We start from the raw sequence: 20,214 nt of genomic DNA, 5'->3' as shown, positions 1-20,214 counted from the left end.
AGTACCCCGAGTCTCGCTGGGGGATGCGAGCGCTTCTGTGACCCTAATAGTGACTTAACCCTCCCACATATCCGAGCCTGCCAAGTTGCCTGAGCCCCTCCGCTCCTCCCCAGCCCCAAACTGTCTCGCCGAGACGCGGGAAAACTACAGCTCCCAGGGTGCACCGCGCCGAGACCTGTACTCCGCGGATCAGGTGGCTCGAGTCAGGTGACTTCTGGTCCGCCCCACACTAAGTCAAGCCGGCCGGAGGAAGCTGGTACAGTCCGAAGCGGCTCCTGCGTCCCGTCTGGTCGGTCCCCTGAGCCTAGAGGACCTCAGGTGAGAGCCGACGCGGCCCCGACAGCCTCCCCGCCTCGTCTCCCAGGCGGACCCCCTGAGGCCTAGAGACTGGCACAGCAAGTCAGTTGGGCAGCCTGCCGCGCATCCAGCCTCCCTCAGCCGCGCCAGGGTTCCTTCCCTGGCCGCTAGCCCCGGCCTCGAGGCACCGGACAGCACCCGGGTTGAAGGGCTCGGGTGGTAGTGAGTGGAGGCAGGGGACACCGGGCTGCCGAGGTGGTGTGGGAGGCTCTGTTCCAGTGCAGGTTAGCGTCCCTTCCCCGCTTTCTGCTTAGTTGCTGCCTGAATCTGGGTCGCAGAGTTTGCAGATTGCTTGGCAGAGGGGAGACACTGAGAGGACCACGTCAGGAACTCCTTTTGGGGTGCTGAGCGCCGGGCTGGGCTACCGAGGAGTGGGCAGGACGAGACCCGGTCCCGCCCTCCGGGCCTTTCAAGCTGGAGGAAGGGAGGACTACTGGGCCCTGCCTTTTTCAACAATGTTGAGGAAAATTACAACCTAGGCTTTGTGAGAGCCTGCTAAGGGCCCTAGGCAACAGCTGTATTTACTTTACATCATTGTTTCTCATCCTTTTTTTCTTACCAACCCCTTCCCCTTGAAATTTTAATACTGCTGATAAAAGGACCACGAATCGTGCCTAACGTGTCATTTCATTTAAGTCCTATGATTTAGTTCCCACTGTCCCTGTTTTCACTTTAGGAAATTGGAGCTTGAGGAGGTTAAGCAGCACCCCAGAGTCACACAGCTAATAACTGGGGAGCTTAGGTTCAAACCTGTGCAGTCACTCCCCAGGGCAGACATTCCTTGCCACTATGTTTTCCTTCTCCAAGTGAAGAAGATCCAGGGAGTTCCAGATTGTACAAAAGGTGACAGGATTAACCGGATACCTGACCAAGTGGAGCTACCACAGGAAACCCCTGACCCCAGGTTTCCCCTGGGAGGGGATTGGGAGTGGGAGGCTTCTTGAAGCAGGTGGCATCTGAGCGAGGCCTAGAATATATCAATAGAACTTACACAGGAAGAGCAGCATGTCAGACAGAGCCCATTGTGGTGAAATTCTCCATTTCTACCTCGTAGCATTCACAAAACACTAGTTTTTGTGTATAATTATAGTTTTTAATATTTTATTTATTTATGCACGCATGCATGCTGTGCCAGGTCTTAGTTGCGGCACGCAGGATCTTTAGTTGCGGCATGCGGACTCTTAGTTGCGGCATGCATGCGGAATCTGGTTCCCCTGCCAGGGGTCAAACCCGGGCCCCCTGCATTGGGAGTGCGCAGTCTTACCCACTGGACCACTAGGGAAGTCCCTGGGTATAATTTTAACCTGATCTTTTTCAGACATTGTAATCGACCACATATCTCTTAAGTTCGTTTTATATCTGTCCTAATGTGTTTCTTCCAAGGTGTGTCAGCGTCTAGGACCAGGGAACTTCTGCTGTCCAAGAGTTTGAGTTTCTCAGTCTACGTTCCAATCCTGTGGAATGAGAGAGGAGCCGGTTAGGTCTGATTCTGTGCCTGAGTTCTCAAGGAAAACCCAGACTCTGCCCTGGGGAACAAACTGAATCCTGAGCTTGAGGACATCAGCAAGTGTGAAGAGCAGAGAGTGGCAAGAATGAGAGGGGAGTCATTCCACATACACAGGAGAGCAATTTCCCGCAGGTCAGGGTACAGAAAGCAGAGGGGCAGAGAGCACGGGGATACAGCGGCAAGGGCAAGGCCTCCAGAGGAGGCCAGAGAGTGGGGAGATGGGTGCCGGCGGGTGGGAAAGCTCCTGAGATAAGACCCAATGATCGGGGGAGCTGCAGCAGGCAGAGAGGCCCCTGGAGGAGACGGAGGGGCAATGGAGGTCAGGCAGGCTGAAGCAGTCAGGGAGACTTTTTCGAGGAAGGGGAGTATCAGGAGGGTTCTTGAGGCCTTTTGGGGAAACTGAAACCAGAGAGGGGGGCAGGGATGTTTCCACACAGACCTCTCATGGCTCTCCAACAGTCCACAGGAATCCCCAGAGGCTGTCACAGGTGGCGGGGCAGAGCACTGTACACTGAAGCAGCATGCGGAAGCCAAGTTATAGATATTTAAGCTCACCTGCCCCATCTTGACCCTTGGTTCACCTGTTGTGCGTGGGGGTTATGGGTACGCAGTAACCCATCTCCTTCACTTAACCAATGAGCTGCCACGGGGCTGATCTGAGGCTTGTCCCACACTGGGTCCCCTTTGTGAATGATCCCCGCCGGTCCCAGAGAAGTGACACTTGTTAAACGAAAATGTCCTAATCAAGGGTCGGTTGGTGGCATTAACCCATAGACGCTTATCCCAGGACAGGAAATGAAGTTAATTTCCTTAAGGTTTATAGGTTCACAAAGTCAAATATCTGACCACAGTTTTAATATCTTCTGGAAAAAAGAACCCCCAGCCAATAAGACTGCATTCTTTCTTTCTGTTTACTAGGTTGCACAAAGCAGTTGAAGAGGGAAAAATTCAGCATTTGTCCACTTCCTCAGGGTGGGACCTTACACAACCCACTTAGCCTCTCTGAGCCCATTTCTCCACATGTCAAAGAAAGATAAGTCCTCCCTGGGGTCCCCTTCTCCAAGCTGGTGATACAAAGCCCATTGAAGTCACAGGTGTGAAGTGGAAGTCCTTTAGGAACTGTCCGTGCCATGGTTCCAGGTGGCTTATTGTCCACTTGTTGCTGAGCTGATCCAACTTTAACCTGAACTTCTCTTGCTGTTTGTTTTTCTTTCTAGTTCATTGAAATCGAGGAACATGATAAGGAGGTGGCTGGTTATTTTTAGCCTTTTTCCCCTGAAGCTCATAGAGAAATGTGGTAAGTTGAGAAATGGATAAAGAGGGAAATGGAGTAAGTAGCCTGACTTGTTTGCCGCCAAAAGTTCAGGACCATCCAGCTTGCATGTGTCTGCCTGCCCCTTGGCCAGATGGGCACCCAGTGAGTGGAGCAGACCGAGGTCTGGAGTCCAGGAGTTTTACAGGGAGCCAGATGGTTCCACAGATAATTAGCCTTCTGCCCCGGGGTCCCTATTCCCTTTTCTGTATCACCAACATCAAACTGTGGAGCTCTGAAAATCTGGGATAATATCTGTAGAGAAGAGCTTGTGTTCCCACCCTGTAGACCTCAAAGAAGGGAGTTATGGGTCCTGGGAGATGCTGCAGAAGCAGGTGAGGTGGCCACCTTGTTGCACCTGGTTCTACCAAGCGGTAGACACCTGAGGAGCCTGCCCGGCATCGCCTGGTATGATGAGAAAGCTCTTCCCTTAGACAGGGACCGAGGAACCAGAGTGAAGCAGGGCTAGGGCCCTCACAGAATTCAGGCTGGTTGTCGAAAAACACGTCAGGGTTTGTGCATCCTTGTGAGGCTTGACCTTCAGAGCAGGGCCCTTAGAGGCCTGTATCATTCCATCGATTCTCCACTGCCCAAACATTGCTGAAATTCCTTCCACGAAAAGCTGCGTAGAGCCTCCATGGACACCAGGCCCATTATTTTGATCATCTGGCTGTTGTCAAAAATCAAATACATCTTGGGAATTCCCTGGCAGTCCAGTGGTTAGGACTCGATGATTTCACTGCCAAGGGCCCGGGTTCAATCCCTGGTCAGGGAACTAAGATCCCACAAGCCTTGCAGCACAGCCAAAAACAAATCAAATACATCTTAAAACCCCCAGCTAAAGTTTCCAAATTAACCTTATACGAACCGTGCAAACCCTTGCCAAAGCTCCCCAGGAGCCACGCACAGTGGGTGCCCTGCTCCAATTATTTGGCCTCTTGAGCCTCTGAGAAAACACAGGTCATCTGATCAGCTCTTCCAGGTTTGTTAAACAATCAGTCATGTCACCTTGTAGTCACACCTTGCAGGTAAGCAATTTCCGAGAAAGAAGAGGTTTCTTCCAAGAAAGAAAGAACACCATGGAGTCCAGTGTTCTTCCATACGAATGCCAGAGCCCCACTCCAGACCTGCCGGATCATATTGTCTGGGACTAAGGCCCCGAAGTGTGTACATGAGCCTTGGGCTGCTTTAAATAAAACTCCATTAGTCATGCTAATGCATTGCCCTAGGAAAGAAGAACAAATCCAACTGCCACCACTCGATCATACAGAGGGCTGACTTAGGCCCAGAGAGGGTAGAAGTCTCTCCCAAACTTGTCTCTGCTTTCGGGAGTGGTGTTAGAGGACCAATGATGAGATCATTTGCCTTCGGAGTTTTTTGCCCCTGACTTCTTTGGGTGGAATCTTGAGGTGCTGCCACCTAGTGGCAAGGACCTGCGCTCTGGACCAGGCTGGCCTAGGTTTAAATCTCGCCTCTACCGTTTCTGAGCTGTGTGAGCAGGACACTTGCCCTCATGGGTTTCTCCACTTTCTTCTATCCGAAATAGGGATCACGTTGCCCGTCTCTCACTGTTATAGTAATTTGAGGATGGGAGTTCACAGTACAGCAGAGTGGCTGGCGTGGGGTGGGAGGCATAGTGGGAGATGTGCCAATAAGGATTAGTTTTTAAAATGCAAAGACTCTCCTTGGGGGAACCTTCAGGTAGTCCCACCAAGACTCATTTGGTTATTCGGATGTGGTGTCCAGAGACTCCTGCCCTGGGGCAAACTTTAAAACATGCTTTCCCAGGATATGATATGATGCCAGCTTCCTAACTGCCTCCCATCTTGGGCTAAAAAATGTCCTGCAGGGTTTACATGATAAGAATAGTCACCAGCAATTATTTCGCACTCAGGCTGTGTGGAAATTGCATCACAGACGTCACCACGCTTTATCTTCACAGTGCCCCCGGGAGGGAGGGAGTGCTGTGCTCTCCATTTCACAGGTGAGGAAATGGAGGCTCAGGGAGGTTAAGTACGTTACTCTCGGTCACACAGCGAGGAAGTGACAGAGCCAGGAGGGAACTGTGTGACCCAGAGCCCAGTCTCTCCGCTGCTGAGCGCTGCCATCTTCCTTGGGGCTAAGTGAGGGGAAGTGGTTGAACCCTGACCTGGTTCTCTGAGAGCTCACAACCTCCTCTTTTAAAATGCAAAGTCTGGAAGAGTTAAGGCCATGTGGATCTCCCACTCACCCTGACCACAGTCCCAGCAGAGCCCCAAGGGACCCAGAATGTGGGTGGCTACCTGGCATCACCTTCAGTATCCCTGTCCTGGGCAGGGTCTTGCTTATCTGATGTGGTCCTCAGGCTCTAGGTAGAAAGTAACAGCAGGGACCTTTAAGTCCTCCTACCTCAGCTGTGCAGCCCAGAACAGAGCCTCGGGCCGGTATGAGAGAGGTGAGTGTGAACAAGGAGGGGCAGAGCTGCCTCCAGGCCCCAAAGATACACCTAAGGAGGGGGTGGTGGGTGGGGACCATCCTACTCTGCTCTGAGCAGCTTGGCCTCCCAAGGGCCAGGGTGGGGACTGCAACTGACTGTGGGAATCAGCTTGGAGACTTGGAGGCATGCGCCAGAGCCTGCATCTGCATCCACCTGCAGGCCAGCCTGGACAAGGTGGCTCAGGTGGGGCCTGAGAGGTCCCGGGTCACAGAGCCAGGCCCCGGAGTGCAAGTTTCAGGCTGGCAGGTTCCCTTGGAGGAGATGAGGTTACTCTCCGCCCCTCCCCCCACTCCCACTGAGGTGTCCGGACAGAGGAAGAGAAACTACTAGGGAGGAGGACTGAGAAGGGGCTCAGACAGTGGAGGTTGAATTAGGGAACTTTTAAGTTTCCTTCCAACCTGAGCATCTAAAATTTCAGTTCTTCGTCTCTGCCTTTGAGGGGTCTGGGGAGACCTGGAGGGAGAGGGAGACCTGGGCCCCACCTGTATCCACTACCCACACAAGGACCATCTTCATCAAACTGAGCACCTGCTTTCCCCTGTGGACCCCCTTCCCAGCCCCGTCTATGTTCATGATCACACCTTAGGCTGCGAAGGCCCTCAGGTGAGGGAGGTGAAGTAGACGCGTGCCTGGGGCATTGGGAACACCTTGGGTGCCGGGGCCGCCCAAAGAACATAGGAAGAGGTCAGAGAGAAGCTAATTCACTCCTGGTCTGTGGCCAAGCTGCCCTGGAGTGTTTGGCTTCCCAAACCTGCTTCCTCCCTCACCCCCGAGGCCTATCTGTCTACCTGCTGAGTTAGCATCTTAATGCCAAGAAGAAATCTCCCAGAGTGAAACTGTGTACTGTTCACCAGTCTCTCCCGCATCCCCAGCAGAGTCAGCCTCCGGAAGGGGATCAATGAATGGGGTGAGCTGGGTTTGTACAGGAGCCCAAAGGCGGTTCTTTAGAAACAGGTTAGCTGGGCCCCAGGTGTCTCTCTGAGACTACAGGACGGGACAGGACCAGTTATGCAGGGCCAGTTTAGCTCCATGAACAGAGGAAGCCATTGTGCTTTCCATCTGAAGAGGTGGTTTAAGCCCACATGTTCCAGTCCCAGATTGTGGCTTGATTTCCTTTGGGCCAGTTGGGCCAAAAACTGGGACCAGTTTTGGGGCTCCATGGTTTCTATTTCTGGGTGACTCCTACAGACCCTCAGAGCTCATCGGTGGGAGAGGAGGACGCTACAGCATCCCCTCCTCAGGCCTGTGTCTCCCTCTATTTCTGGCAGCAGGAGGGGAGAGAGCATAACAAGGACATTTCCAGTCCCATCACTTACTTAGCCCCTCAGAATCTCAGAGTCTTTGCCTAGGGGATAGAGGTGGTTATAAATCAGACTTCGCAAGTTCAAGTGTCAGGAGCCCTCCTCCCAGCGTCTCAGTGGGCCTGAGTTCTCTGACCTCATGACTTATGCCACTGATTTGGGTCATTCCAGAGTCCACGGTCAACTTCTCTGTTCCTCCCACCGTGAAGCTGGAAAATGGAAGCTCCACCAACGTCAGCATCTCCCTCCCGTAAGTTCCCAGGCCCAGCTTTGTCCTCAGCCCAGCTCGTTCGCCCCACAGCTGGGTCAGGGCTGACCCCCGGCTCAGTCTGTTCATATTTTAAGTGTGATGCCCTTGCCTCTTCACTTTAAGACGAGCCAGGGAAAGAAAGGCAGCGGCCCTAGGCTGCAGACCGAGGTCCCAAAGTCTCTCTCTCCCCAACCGCTGAATCCTTGCTTCCAGCGGGAGGAGGATGACACGTGAGCCTTTTCCCCAGCTGAGGAGAGTCCTTGAGTGACCAGCAGTTGATGCCAGACTTCCAAGTGGTCCTTTCCAAGGTTCGAAATATTTGAAGAGAGCCCTGGAGGTTGGGGGCGAGGAGCTAGGTCGCTTGGCAGTGCTTCTGAGATCACATCCAACTGCATCTGCATTGGGTGGATCCCACTGTGCAGCGCTCCTGCTGAGGCTTGTCTGAGAGTCTCTCTAGCTGCCCTCTGCTGGTTCCTGCACGAGGGTGCCGACCTAGTCCAGACCGTGCCAGAGAGCTTACCTCCTCTGTATCCTTCCCTGCTTTGTCCAGCTCTTGCCTCCCAGCCATGAGGATTCCCCAAGATGAAGATCTGGGAAGATTTTTTTTCTCTTTACCCTTCTCCCTTTTCCTCACCTCTCCCGGGATGTCTGATCTCAAACCAAAGCTTTGGGACCAAGGCTCCCTAACAGACCCGCATTCCATCCCCAGATCCTGCCATTTCTGCACATCGACACCTTGTGAATCTGACACATCACCCCCTCAGCACAACTCTCCCCTCTGCAGAATCCTTAAGCAGCTTTACACCGCCTTCCAAATTAACTCCAGGCCTCTAAGCCCAGACTTGAGGTCCCTATGGGCTGCTCCCACTCAGACATATCTCACTGCTTTCTGGGGTTGCTGCTCCCTGCCACCTGACCCTTCTCAGAAGCCTTTCCCACCAGAGCAGATGCCATGGTCCTGTCGGCCTCTGGACACCTCATGTGGCATTCACAGCCAGTTTCCCACCTTCTTGTGTTCTCACTGGCCACAGGGACCCCACCTCTCAACCCCCCCAGGGCCAAGCACATAGCAGTGCCTCACCCTAATTGCTTGAGAAATGACAGGCCTGCTGTGAAATCCAGAGGGCTGGTTGAGATCTCACAGAGTACAGCTTCTCAGCAGTAACCAGACTCTTGTCCTCCACAGGCGTCCTTTAAATGCAACCTTGGTGATCACTTTTGAAATCACATTTCGTTCAAAAAACATTACTATCCTTCAGCTCCCTGATGAAGTAAGTAATGAATCATAACTGATGGGCAGAAAACTACTGGATAACAAAACACATTTTAACTAAGTGCTTGTGTAAATAGGCCACCTTGTTTTTATACCATGGGCTGCCCCTGTCCTATTATTCTAGAAATCTCAGATTTGGGCTTTGTTAGTCTCTTTGAGGATGGGCTTTTTATGCTATGCAGATGGAATTAGGAAGGTGATGGTAAGAAATCTGAGGCAGAAATGGTTCTGAGAATGTAGAAGAAATTCTTAAGATGGTTTTTTAAGACGTTGCTGCTCAAAGAGCATCGACAGACTAGGAGCATTGTCTCTGCTTTAAAATCTTTTCTTTTCTTTTCTTTTCTTTTTTTTTTTTTTTTTTTTTTTGCTGTACGCAGGCCTCTCGCTGTTGTGGCCTCTCGCGTTGCGGAGCACAGGCTCCGGACGCACAGCCTCAGTGGCCATGGCTCACGGGTCCAGCCGCTCCGCGGCATGTGGGATCCTCCCGGACCGGGGCACGAACCCGCGTCCCCTGCATCGGCAGGCGGACTCTTAACCACTGCACCACCAGGGAAGCCCCTATTTTCTTTTTAATTGAAGTATAGCTGATTTACAATGTTATGTTAGTTTCAGGTGTACAGCAAAGTGATTCAGTTATACATACACATATGTATATATATTCTTTTATGTATGTATTCTTTTTCAGATTCTTTTCCCTTATAGGTTCTTACAAAATACTGAATGTAATTCCCTGTGTTACACAGTAGGTCCTTGTTGGTTATCTATTTTATATATAATTGTGTGTATATGTTAATCCCAAACTCCTAATTTATCCCTCCCCGCTAAAACTTTTTAGAAATGCCCTATCCCAGACCTACTGATTAAAAATCTGCATATAAGCAAGATTCCCCAGATGATTTGGGTCCACATTAAAGTTTGCAAAGCACTGTTCTGAGATCCCATTGGATGAGTGTTATTTCCAAAAACCAGTGCCAGAGGCCCAGAGGCTGTCTGATATAATAGTGATGACTATTTATAGTCTTTATACATTTATCTGTTAATACATACCCTGCTTCCACCTTACCAAGGTTTTGAGCCAATTACCAGTCAACCTGATTCTAAAACAAATCAGTAGGGGGAAAAAAGAAACCAGACAAGATGAACACAGGGATGAAATTGATAGCCGTGAGGCTCAGCATGAGGCCCTGTGTGGTCGTAGAAATGAGCTGCAAATCAGCTCTGAGCCTCCTAGCAAGCAAACAGTATTGACTCATGATCAGATAAAGAGCGTCTACCTAAAGGACCTGAGTGAGAGGGGAGTCTCATCTCATAGACAGGGCCATTTCCCACAACTTCCCCCTCCTGCCCCGGGATATGAGGCCTGCTGCAGGGTAAGAAAAGCCGTTGATTCTAAGAGCAGGTTGTGGTATTTAGCCCTCAGAAGTCTGGCTTGATCCACAGATCAAATTTAGACTCTGAGGAAAGGACGCTGATCACTTAGTTTAAGGGCCAAACATCTAAGGGAAAGATTAATCTTTTAAAAATAAGTGAGGGCTTCCCTGGTGGCACAGTGGTTGAGAGTCCGCCTGCCGATGCAGGGGACACGGGTTCGTGCCCCGGTCCGGGAAGATCTCACATGCCGCAGAGCGGCTGGGCCCGTGAGCCATGGCCGCTGAGCCTGCGCGTCTGGAGCCTGTGCTCCGCAACGGGAGAGGCCACAACAGTGAGAGGCCCACGTACCGCAAAAAAAATAATAATAAAATAAAAAATTTAAATAAATAAATAAATAAAAATAAGTGAAAATCAAGCATAACATTAAGCCAAAAAAAAAAAAAAAAAAAGCCTGGACTGTATGATTAAAGTGCAAACACAGACAAAGCAAATCTATGGTGTTAGAAGAGTGGTTTCCCAACCAGTTTGCAAAGCAGAAATAGAGACATACATGTAGAGAACAAACATGGACACCAAGGGGGGAAAGCGGGGGCGGGGGTGGGGGGATGAATTGCGATTGACATGTACACACTAATATGTATAAAATAGATAACTAATAAGAACTCCTGTACAAATAAATAAATAAAAAACTCCTATAGTAAAAAAAAAAAAAAATAGTAGTTTCCTTTTGGGATCAGCGGTGACCAAAAGGGAACAGAACACAGCTTCTGGGGTCTGGAAACGTTCCATTTCTTGATCTGGGTGCTGGGTGCACTTTTCTGCACTTATGTTATAGTTCATTTTTTTCTTAAGAATTTAATTTAATTTTATTTATTTGTTTATTTATTTTTGGCTGCGTTGGGTCTTCACTGCTGTGCACAGGCTTTCCCTAGTTGTGGCGAGCGGGGGCTACTCTTCGTTGTGGTGTGCGGGCTTCTCATTGCGGTGGCTTCTCTTGTTGTGGAGCACGGGCTCTAGGCACGTGGGCTTCAGTAGTTGTGGTGTGCGGGCTCTAGAGCGCAGGCTCAGTACTTGCGGTGAACGGCCTTAGTTGCTCCATGGCATGTGGGACTTCCCGGACCAAGGTTTGAACCCGTGTCCCCCGCGTTAGCAGGTTCTTAACCACTGCGCCACCAGGGAAGTCCCTAGTTCAATTTTTTTATTTTTATTTTTTTTAGCGTAATGGTGGCAGATCCATTTGTAGAATGACCTATCTGGGCACCAACCCACTCTTCCAGGCTTATGCCTCCTTGACCCATCCCTTTCTCTAACTACTCCTGTCTACTCCCTGTGCCTTTGGAAACCACTGGGTAGAACCTGGGGGTCAGGCAGGCGGTCTAGGAGCCTGCGCTGTGAACCACAGGTGAGGTACATCACCCCAACACATCTCAGTTTCCTCATCTGTGGACAGAAGGTTAATAATGTTTCCTTGACAGGACTGTGAGGATTAAAAGCAGTAGCAAGTATGAAATGTCTAGGATTGCAGCTGGCTCACAGAAAGAAAGCGCTCAGAAAAAAGATAGCAATAAATTTTGCTGTGGACCTAAAACTGCTCTAAAAGATAAAGTTTATTGATTAAAAAAATTAAAAGCAGGACTTTCCTGGTGGCGCAGTGGTTAGGAATCCACCTGCCAATGCAGGGGACACAGGTTCGAGCCCTGGTCCGAGAAGATCCCACATGCCACGGAGCAACTAAGCCCACGTGCCACAACTACTGAAGCCTGCACGCCTAGAACCCGTGCTCTGCAACAAGAGAAGCCACCACAGTGAGAAGGCCATCGACACAACTAGAGAAAGCCCACGTCCAGCAACGAAGACCCAACGCAGCCAAAAATAAAAATTAATTAATAAAAAAATTAAAAGCAGTTGTTATGATTTCATTCTGCCTTGTATCAGTTAATTTCCAATTGGAAGATTTTCCTCTTACCTAGTTCTACAAGGGACCTGATGGCCACTTAGAAATATGCAAACAACAGTTGCCAGGAAAATCTGCTAAAAATAAGAACAAATGAGGATGGGAAAGTAAAAGAGCCAAGAGTAGTACATGTCATGAAGACGTAGCTCACGAGACATTGGCCACGAACTGGATCCCAGGCTTTGCAGCAGCCACTTACACCGTTTCAATTGTCCTGCCAAAGCCCCCGATTTCTGGGGATAAGAGCAGAAAGACAGTGTTCAAGGGTCCCTGAAGAAGCCACTGCCATCCAGTGAGCCGCATCCTCACGGTGCCCACAACATGGCTGGAAGGCGGGGCCTGAAGCGTCATCCAGGGAACAAAGAGATGGGGGACAGTGTGGTTCAGTAAAGGTATCATCCCACTCCCTGCCACACTCGGGATTTGAGAGCATCAGGAAGCATGATTGGGAGGTCAGAAGTTGCAGGTAGGCCTCCAAGTACTGTTTCTTGGAGCAGAGCTTTCTATGAATATTGGGCAGAAATGAGGGTAAGGATGTTCTCCCTGCCGGGCGTCTGGTGTGTGCACCTCTTCTGTTTGTCGCTTGGCAGCCAGGCTGGGCGTGGGGCAGACATCCCTCTGTGGATCTGGAAGAGCCGTCCGTAGTAACGGAAGTAGAGGTAATAGCAGTCATCGTAGGGTAGTAGTGATGGTAACCACTTCACAGCTTGCTGCGTGTCAGGCTCGGTGCCGTAAGCTTTATGGACATTATGTCGTTCAGAGCAGCCCTGTAAGGTAGACACTTGTGTTCCCCTTTTACAGATAAGCAAACCGAGATCAGAGCTCAAATAGCTTGCCCGAGATCGAATGGCTAGTGAGACGAAGAGGGCCCTCCCACCATCCCTCAGAGATAAGCCAGGGGAGTCTGACGCTGATGTATGGGGATTCCAGCTGGCCGATTAGTCCAACATTTCTCCCTACTGTTAGGAAGCTCCTAGAAGGCAGGGGCTGTGTGTGACCTGTCCCTCCATTCCCTAGTGCATGGCCTGGAGCTGGGGTCCCAATAACTACGGGGCGCTGGACCTGATTCAGTTTTCCTAACAGGTTGTGGTCCCTCCCGGCGTGACAAATTCCTCTTTTCAAGTGACGTCTCAAAATGTTGGACAAGTTACCACTTATCTGCACGGAAATCACTCCAACCAGACCAGGTAGGCTGGCCTCTGCCCGTGTGGGCCCTAAATGATGAGAAGGGGGATGGTGCTGGCACGTGGGGTTTCCTCCGGAAGTCCAGCCCCAGCTCATCCTGGTCCCCGCATTCTCTCCAGCCCAAGGATACTCTTCTCCGTGATCCACAGCAATGTCGTCAGCATCATAAACCAGGTGATCGGCTGGATCTACTTTGTGGCCTGGTCCGTCTCCTTCTACCCGCAGGGGATCGCCAACTGGAGGCGGAAGAGGTAACCCACGGAGCTTCACGTGCAGTTTCACCTGGGGCCGGCAGGATGGGTGTTCCAACGAGGCTGTGGGCAGCCTGGGTTCTGACTTACCCTCTGCTCTTCTTTTTTCCTGTCCTTTCTTAAAAGTGGTCTAATGTGAAAGTTCTAAGCGCCTGTGTAGGACTTGCAGTGCTGGGCATTTGGTCTCTTGTGCAATTCAGGCCCTCCCTGCGAAAGCGACAAAATGGGGCTTCTCAGTGGAAGTGGAGAAGGGGCTGGGTGGGAGGAGCCCACCTGAATCTGCTGGGCTCCTGGTCCACGGAGCCCTGGAGGAATTAGTGTCAAGTTGTGCCCCAGTGCAGGAGTTGGATCCTTCGGCCTCAGAGACGAAAACCGGCCCACCTTGATTTTAAAGACAAGGGCCCAGGGCTTCCCTGGTGGCGCAGTGGTTGAGAGTCCGCCTGCCGATGCAGGGGACACGGGTTCGTGCCCCGGTCCGGGAGGATCCCACATGCCGTGGAGCGGCTGGGCCCGTGAGCCATGGCCGCTGGGCCTGCGCCTCCAGAGCCTGTGCTCCGCAACGGGAGAGGCCACAACAGTGAGAGGCCTGCGTACCGCAAAAAAAGACAAGGGCCCAGGCGTCATGCACCAAGGACACCTAGGCCACCAAGGAACGTGGGCCTCTGAGGGGCTGCTGAGCTGGGAACCAGGGAGGGGGGCGCTTCCTCTCTGCAGGAAGCCTCCAGACAATCCCAGGAGGGTGGGGTTCGGTGGCATTGGGGGTGGCATGGAAAGGGACCTGAGGACTGTGCTCTCCTTGAGGGAGCCAGGCCCTCCTTCCTGTGTGCTGGGAGCTCTGTCCCCTCCAGCCCCCGGCGGCCCCCAGTCTCACCCCCTGCTCTGCTTTGTCTCCCCGTCCCCCCGCCCCCCTCCTCAGTGTCGTGGGTCTGAGCTTTGACTTCGTGGCCCTGAACCTGATGGGCTTCGTGGCCTACAGCGTGTTCAACATCGGCCTCTTCTGGGTGCCCTCCATCAAGGTACGGCCCTGCTCACCCCCGCAGCCCAGTGCAAGCTGTCCGGTGGTCTGGCCACCCCTCACCCCCCAGCTTCTCCCCACTCCCAAACAGGAGCAGTTTCTCCTCAAATACCCCAATGGCGTGAACCCCGTGGACGTTAATGACGTCTTCTTCAGCCTGCACGCGGTCGCCCTCACCCTGGTTATCGTGGTGCAGTGCTTCCTGTACGAGGTGAGCAGTGACCCTGGCACCCGCCGCAGCCTGCGCTGCCCAGGCCAACACCCGGCAGCACCTGCTGCCCATACCTGCCGTTTTACAGGAGACATGGAAACCCCCAGAAGGGAAATGTGTCCGTTCACTCACATCTGCTGGCCTATTATCCAGACCCCATTGCTGGGCACAGGGAACACCCCGTAAGCCCAAGTCCTCAGGCCGCCCCAGGTCTGGGGTGAGGGACACAGACAGAGACAGTGATGACCCAGCAGGCTGAGAGCTGAGCGGGCAGGGAGAGCACAGGTAGCTCGTGGGCCCCACGACTCAGCCAGGGAGGAGGGGGAAAGAGGGCACTGAGTTGTGGTCCAAGGGATGAGTGAAGTTCCCATGGCGATGCGGAAGAGGGCCAGGGTGGGGCACCCCAGCCGGCGGACAGAACTGTGAAGGCCAGGGACTGCGAGAGGGACTGCGAGCAGATGGGTGGCCAGGGTGGCGGTGGAGGGAGCAGGAGAGGCCCTGGGGGGCTCTGGGGGCCGGGCTGAGGAGCCCGGGCACAGCTGTGCTGCTGGAGGGCCGTCTGCTGTCTCAGCAGGGAAGGACGTCGTGAGTTAGTGCGTATTTCAGGGCATCGCTGATGCTACTGTTTCCTTTCACTTCCCTGTGGGTGCACCACTTCCCTTGGGGAGTTCTCTTCCCACACACAAGGCCGGCCAGAGCTGCTTGGCCCCCACCTTCACGAATCTTCTAGGTTTTCTTACCCTTTGCTGAGAAGGTTAGATGAGGGAGGCCTGCTTTTGGGAAAGAGATTCCAGAGCCAATCAGGCTCCCTGGGGTCATGGAAGGAGCCTGGGCCGAGATGAGGTGCCAGGCCTCCAGCGTGATGGGGGCCATGTCCCTAGCACCCTTCACTCCTGGTGGGCTCTGAGAGGGACCCCGCTCTGCAACATGGGAACAGGAAGCAAACGGGCTCTTCAGGTCCAAGAGGAGGGAACCAGAGACCCTGATAGTGACAAGGTGCAGTTGGTGCTGGGCTCTCTGCACCCCGCCCATCCCTTCCCCTGCCCTGTCTCATCCTCAGCGAGGCAACCAGCGGGTGTCCTGGCTGGCCGTCGGCTTCCTCGTGCTCTCCTGGCTCTTCACACTCATCACCCTGATCATGGCCGCGGTCAGGGCCACCACGTGGCTGCAGTTTCTCTTCTGCTTCTCCTACATCAAGCTGGCAGTGACGCTGGTCAAGTATTTTCCACAGGTACCTCCAGGGTCTGCCCGCCTTTTCCACAGGTACCTCCAGGGTCTGGCCGTTAGCGTGAGAGGGATGAGACACAGACCCTGGACCCGGCTCCCTTGGGGCAGCTTCTGGCCGGGGTGAGATGTGGATGGAAAGCTACAGGGAGGAGGCCGGCAAGCCCAGCAGGAGTGGGGCCTCACAGAAAACCGGCTGTGACCAGTACCTGCTCTTCCCAGGGGCCGGGAATCCCACGGGGAAGTCAGTGGCCGCTTCTTTGACTCATGCTCAGCTCTGAGAGTCAAGGGTTGTGCAAGTCACTCCCATCTCTCTCCAGCCCCACCTTTCTAATGACTTCAGCTTTGCCCCCCCACCCTACCACCACCACCCATTACCACCAACTGATGACCCTGATGGGCCACAGCAGGGTACCAGGAAGATGAGGTGTGGGGGGGAACCCGCCACCATTCAGAGTCCTCGTTGTGAGCCCTCAGCACCCTCCCTCGAGCACTCAAACAGTCCTCTTCAGAGCTGGGTCAGACACAGCCTAAGAGTCAAACACAGCTCGCCCCGCAGGCGGAATGGCCCGGAGAGGGTCGGGTGTAGAAGAACTGCTAACTGCAGGCTGAATCTAGGCCCTTGCCTTTAAGTCGCCTTCCCAGCACAGGGGACCTTGTGTTCCGTGGCCCAGGAGGGAGAGCGTTTTGGCCAGGGTCAGGGCCAGTACGCTGGAGGGCATGGAAACAGAGCCATCCGCTTAAGGATGAGCAGGACTCCGTTCTGTGGACGAGAGAGAAGGGGTGCTCCAGGCCGGGGCAGCCTGCACAAAGGCACAGGCACAGAAGGCCCTGCCGGCGGAGCGCTGTGAAGCTAGGAAGGCAGGACCAGGTCCCAGGGCGCTTGGGAAGGTGGCTTCAGAGTCGGGGGATGGTTTTGGGGGAGGTGGGGCCTCAGTCCCTGAGCGTGGGGAGGCTTGGGCCTGGGAAACCTGGGAGGCAGGAGCCCCAGTTAGAGATGGTTGGAACCGTCCAGGACTGGAGAGGTGGCAGCAAATACAGAAGAGGGTGGGAGAGGGCAAAGAAGGGGAACTGACAGGTGGCTAACTGGGAGAAGACCACTACAGAGGCCAAGCCGTCCCCCCGGGTGGTGGGAAGGGAGGTCAACGGTCAGAGAAGCCCAGAGGGCACTGGCAGCAGGAAGAGGGGCGATGTGCAAGTGGGCTGGACCTGGGAAGCCCGAGGTGGAGGCCCTAGAGCCCAACCAGGGCTGAGGAGGGAGTTAAGTCCACTCTGCAGATGGGGAGACTAAGGCTGGGAGAACTCAAGTCACTCTGCAAGGGTAACATAGCTCCTCCGATGGTGGAGCTGGGATTCCAAACCAGGCCATCAGACTCCCAGGCCATGTTCATAAGCTCAACATGAATCCAGTCCAGGCTGAGTTTGGGGAGACTCTCCATTTGAAGGTGAGTAGAAAAATCAGAGTTGCTGGGAAGCCAGGATAAGGAGGGCTGAAGAAGATGGAGAGGCAGCAGCTCCCCATCCCTCTGCCGGAGTTTGGGAGGTGCAAGGGAAGGAGGAGGAGGGCTGTTTGCTGAGCACGCAGAGGAGACCCCAGAACCCGCCCAAACCGTGCCCTCAGTCGAGGCTTGTCGGAGCCCAAAGGTCACTGTTTTTGGAGCTGAGGTCCAAGCGCATGAGTGGGAGGAATGAGAGCCGCTCTTGTTTGGAGCGCGGTCACGAGGTGCAGGAGGCCGCCACTCAGCCCCCTCACCGCCCTCCATCTGTCTGTCCGGCCCAGGCCTACTTGAACTTTTACTACAAAAGCACCGAGGGCTGGAGCATTGGCAACGTGCTTCTGGACTTCACTGGGGGCAGCTTCAGCCTCCTGCAGATGTTCCTCCAATCCTACAATAACGGTGAGTCAGCCGGCAGGCAGCTAGAGGCACAGGGCGGGGCCAGGCTTCCTGGAAACCACCCCTCCCCCACGCGGGGAATCCTAGCCAGTCCCAGCCCCCAAGGTGAGGCTTACCTCCGGCTTTGGCAGCTAGAGGATTTGTGGTTTCCTGGGCAGATGGGCACCCCGCCCCCCCACCCCCACAGCCCCACGTGCTCCAGCTGCTTCAGGGGCTGCCAACCTAAAACCAAAACCAATCCCATCCCTTCTGGCTGCTAACAGACCAGTGGACGCTGATCTTTGGAGACCCGACCAAGTTTGGCCTCGGCATCTTCTCCATCTTCTTCGATGTTGTCTTCTTCATCCAGCATTTCTGCTTGTACAGAAAGAAACCAGGGTATGACCAGCTGAACTAGCTCCCAGGGACCCAGCGGAAACAGCCCAGGCCCTGGGCCCTGGTGGGCAAGTTTCCACTAGGAAGGCTGAAAAAGCCGTCTGGAGTGCCGGGCTGGCTCCATGTGGAGAAGCACTCTTCCTCAGGGCCAAACTCCTTGAACTTGAACCAGCCTGCTTTCGTCCAGGACTCTTACAGGCCAGGGAGGAACCTACCTCTGGGATAGGCACCTGACTGTGTGCCGAGATTAATGGCCAGACCACTGGCGGCCCCTCCCAGACTCCCCAGAGGTCTCAGCCCCTCCCAGGCTTTGCTGGCCAGGCATCTGGCCCTCCTGCATCTTGATGCTGCACCTCTATTTTCTTCAAGGCTTCAGGCAGCACGCAGGGCTTCTGGTAGCCGTCCCAGGCAGGATTGAGCACTGAGCTTGGAGCCAAAGGCCTGGCCCCAAGCAACGAGTGTTTCTGGAAGCAGCTTGAAGGACTGACCTTGCAGCTGGGAGAGCCAAGGGTGCTTTGCTGCCACTGCTGTGTTCAGAGACCAAGCAGCCAGGTGCCGTGGCCAACAGACCTGAGGTGCTGGTGCTGGTGGCAGGGGGGCTAGGACTTTGGGGTTAGGCCTTGGGTACCTCCTCTGAAGGCTGCATTCTCTGAGCGCTCACTGTCCTGACACTCAATTCTACGTAAACCCACTTTCACGACTGCAATCACAGGTGGCCCAGGCCAGGCTCTGGTAAAGAAACAGTATTTCTGAGCCTTGAGGTACCCAACAGATTGGTTCAGAACCAGGCTCACATCCAACACTCTCTGGATCCTTATCACACTAACGACCCTTTTGGATTTTTCAAAGGGATGTTTTGGAAGTGAGTGGCTTACTTTCTTCTGCTGCTGCCTATCTCCACTTACCCATAGTCAGGCCCCAAGCCCCTCCAACTGCTCCTTACCCTGAGTCTGGAGTACAGGACACACACACACACCAGTCTGTGCCTTAGGCGCCTGTTAGACTTGCCACGTGGTGAAAACAGCTCCCCTGACGGGGAGGGCAGGCCCCCTTCCCTCCCCAGACCCCTACCTGAGACTCACCAATTTGTGGCTATTCAGGAGCCTCAGATAAGGACTTAAGACCAACTTACACAATCCTTATGGGCCCCACCTGATCCCAAAGCCCCTCCTTTCCCACTCCAAGCAGTTGTCCTTCCTTTGGAGGAGGGGAGGGGAGGGTCCCAGGACGTGCCTTGTACCTGCCATGAGCTTGTCAGTCCACTCTCGTAGTTGTTAACCACGAGATCAACATGAGGGGCTTCTGTCCTTAATTAAACCTGATTCATTTCCTCTGCACACTGAGCATTTGCCAGATGCAGGAGGCAGGGGTGTTGGCTTCAGAACCAAGTCCTTGGGGCTTAGGGAGACAGCCTCAGTCACTCGTGTAAGGAAATGTGTGGGATTTTGAAGTTTGCTGATTCCAAGGTGGCTGCGTGCCGACCCGGCATTTCATCAGGGGAGCTCTGTTGGGTGGCACAAGATGCTTACCTGCTCAGGGCCAGGTAGGTCCCGCAGGGACCCTGTCTGCATTACCAAGGGCATGGCACTCAGGCTGTGGTTGTGAGCACGGGTTGGATGAGGTCTTTAAGGGCACGTGGGGGAAGGGTGGGGGAGGAAGTCTTCCAGATCGTCTAGCCAGGTATAAGTATCAAAGAACTTAGGATCTTGTTTCCCTAAAGCAGAAACTGCAGCCTGACCAAGTCCACACGCCTGTTTTATTTGGTCCACCCAGTCTGTGATTGGGTACCACACTTTAAAGGTGGGAGATTGCAAAAATCTGACTTGGCAGTGCTAGGTGGGTCCATGAGTGGCAACAATTCCCAGAGCTGGTAATGCAGCCAGTGCTGGGCCAAGCAAAGGCCTCAGTGCTCCCCAGCTCCCCCCATCTCCTCAGGTCACAGCCCCTGGAAACATTTGGGGCTGCATCTCTGGCTGTGCTAAACTGAATGCTCTTAAGAGTCTTAGTGGGTGGATGTTCTCCCTTGGTGTCCATGAGGTCCCTCCCCAATAGGAGCTGAGGCTAGGTTACGCGAGGGAAGTTGGGGGTTCCTGGCCCAGTTCCAGTGAAGGTACTCCCAGACGTTCCCACGCGGGCGGCCCTGGGCAAGCACAGCGTCAGCGGCCTTGGGGATAGTTGGGCTTTGTCCAGAGCAGCAGGGGCCAAGTCAGCCAGCCTCACAACCAAAGCTCTCTCACAATTCACCCCCAAATATCCC

General features: G+C 53.7%; 1 protein-coding gene across 1 annotated transcript; it reads left to right on the top strand.

The window, feature by feature from the left end:
• The first annotated feature begins 229 nt into the window (after positions 1–229).
• On the top strand, positions 230–20,103 carry CTNS (cystinosin, lysosomal cystine transporter). The gene is made up of 11 exons (XM_082679408.1): positions 230–318; positions 3,082–3,161; positions 7,125–7,203; positions 8,390–8,474; positions 12,885–12,988; positions 13,106–13,237; positions 14,154–14,253; positions 14,344–14,463; positions 15,524–15,694; positions 17,468–17,585; positions 17,846–20,103. The coding sequence occupies exons 2-11, from the start codon at positions 3,101–3,103 to the stop codon at positions 17,977–17,979; spliced, it is 1,104 nt and encodes a 367-aa protein (XP_082535534.1). The 5' UTR covers positions 230–318; positions 3,082–3,100; the 3' UTR covers positions 17,980–20,103.
• The last annotated feature ends 111 nt before the right edge of the window (positions 20,104–20,214 follow it).

This window comes from Grampus griseus (assembly GCF_964374135.1).
Source record: "Grampus griseus genome assembly, chromosome: 20".
Taxonomy (NCBI): Eukaryota; Metazoa; Chordata; class Mammalia; order Artiodactyla; family Delphinidae; genus Grampus; species Grampus griseus.
Note: the sequence above shows the minus strand (reverse complement) of the source record. Positions and strands in the feature narration are given on the sequence as shown.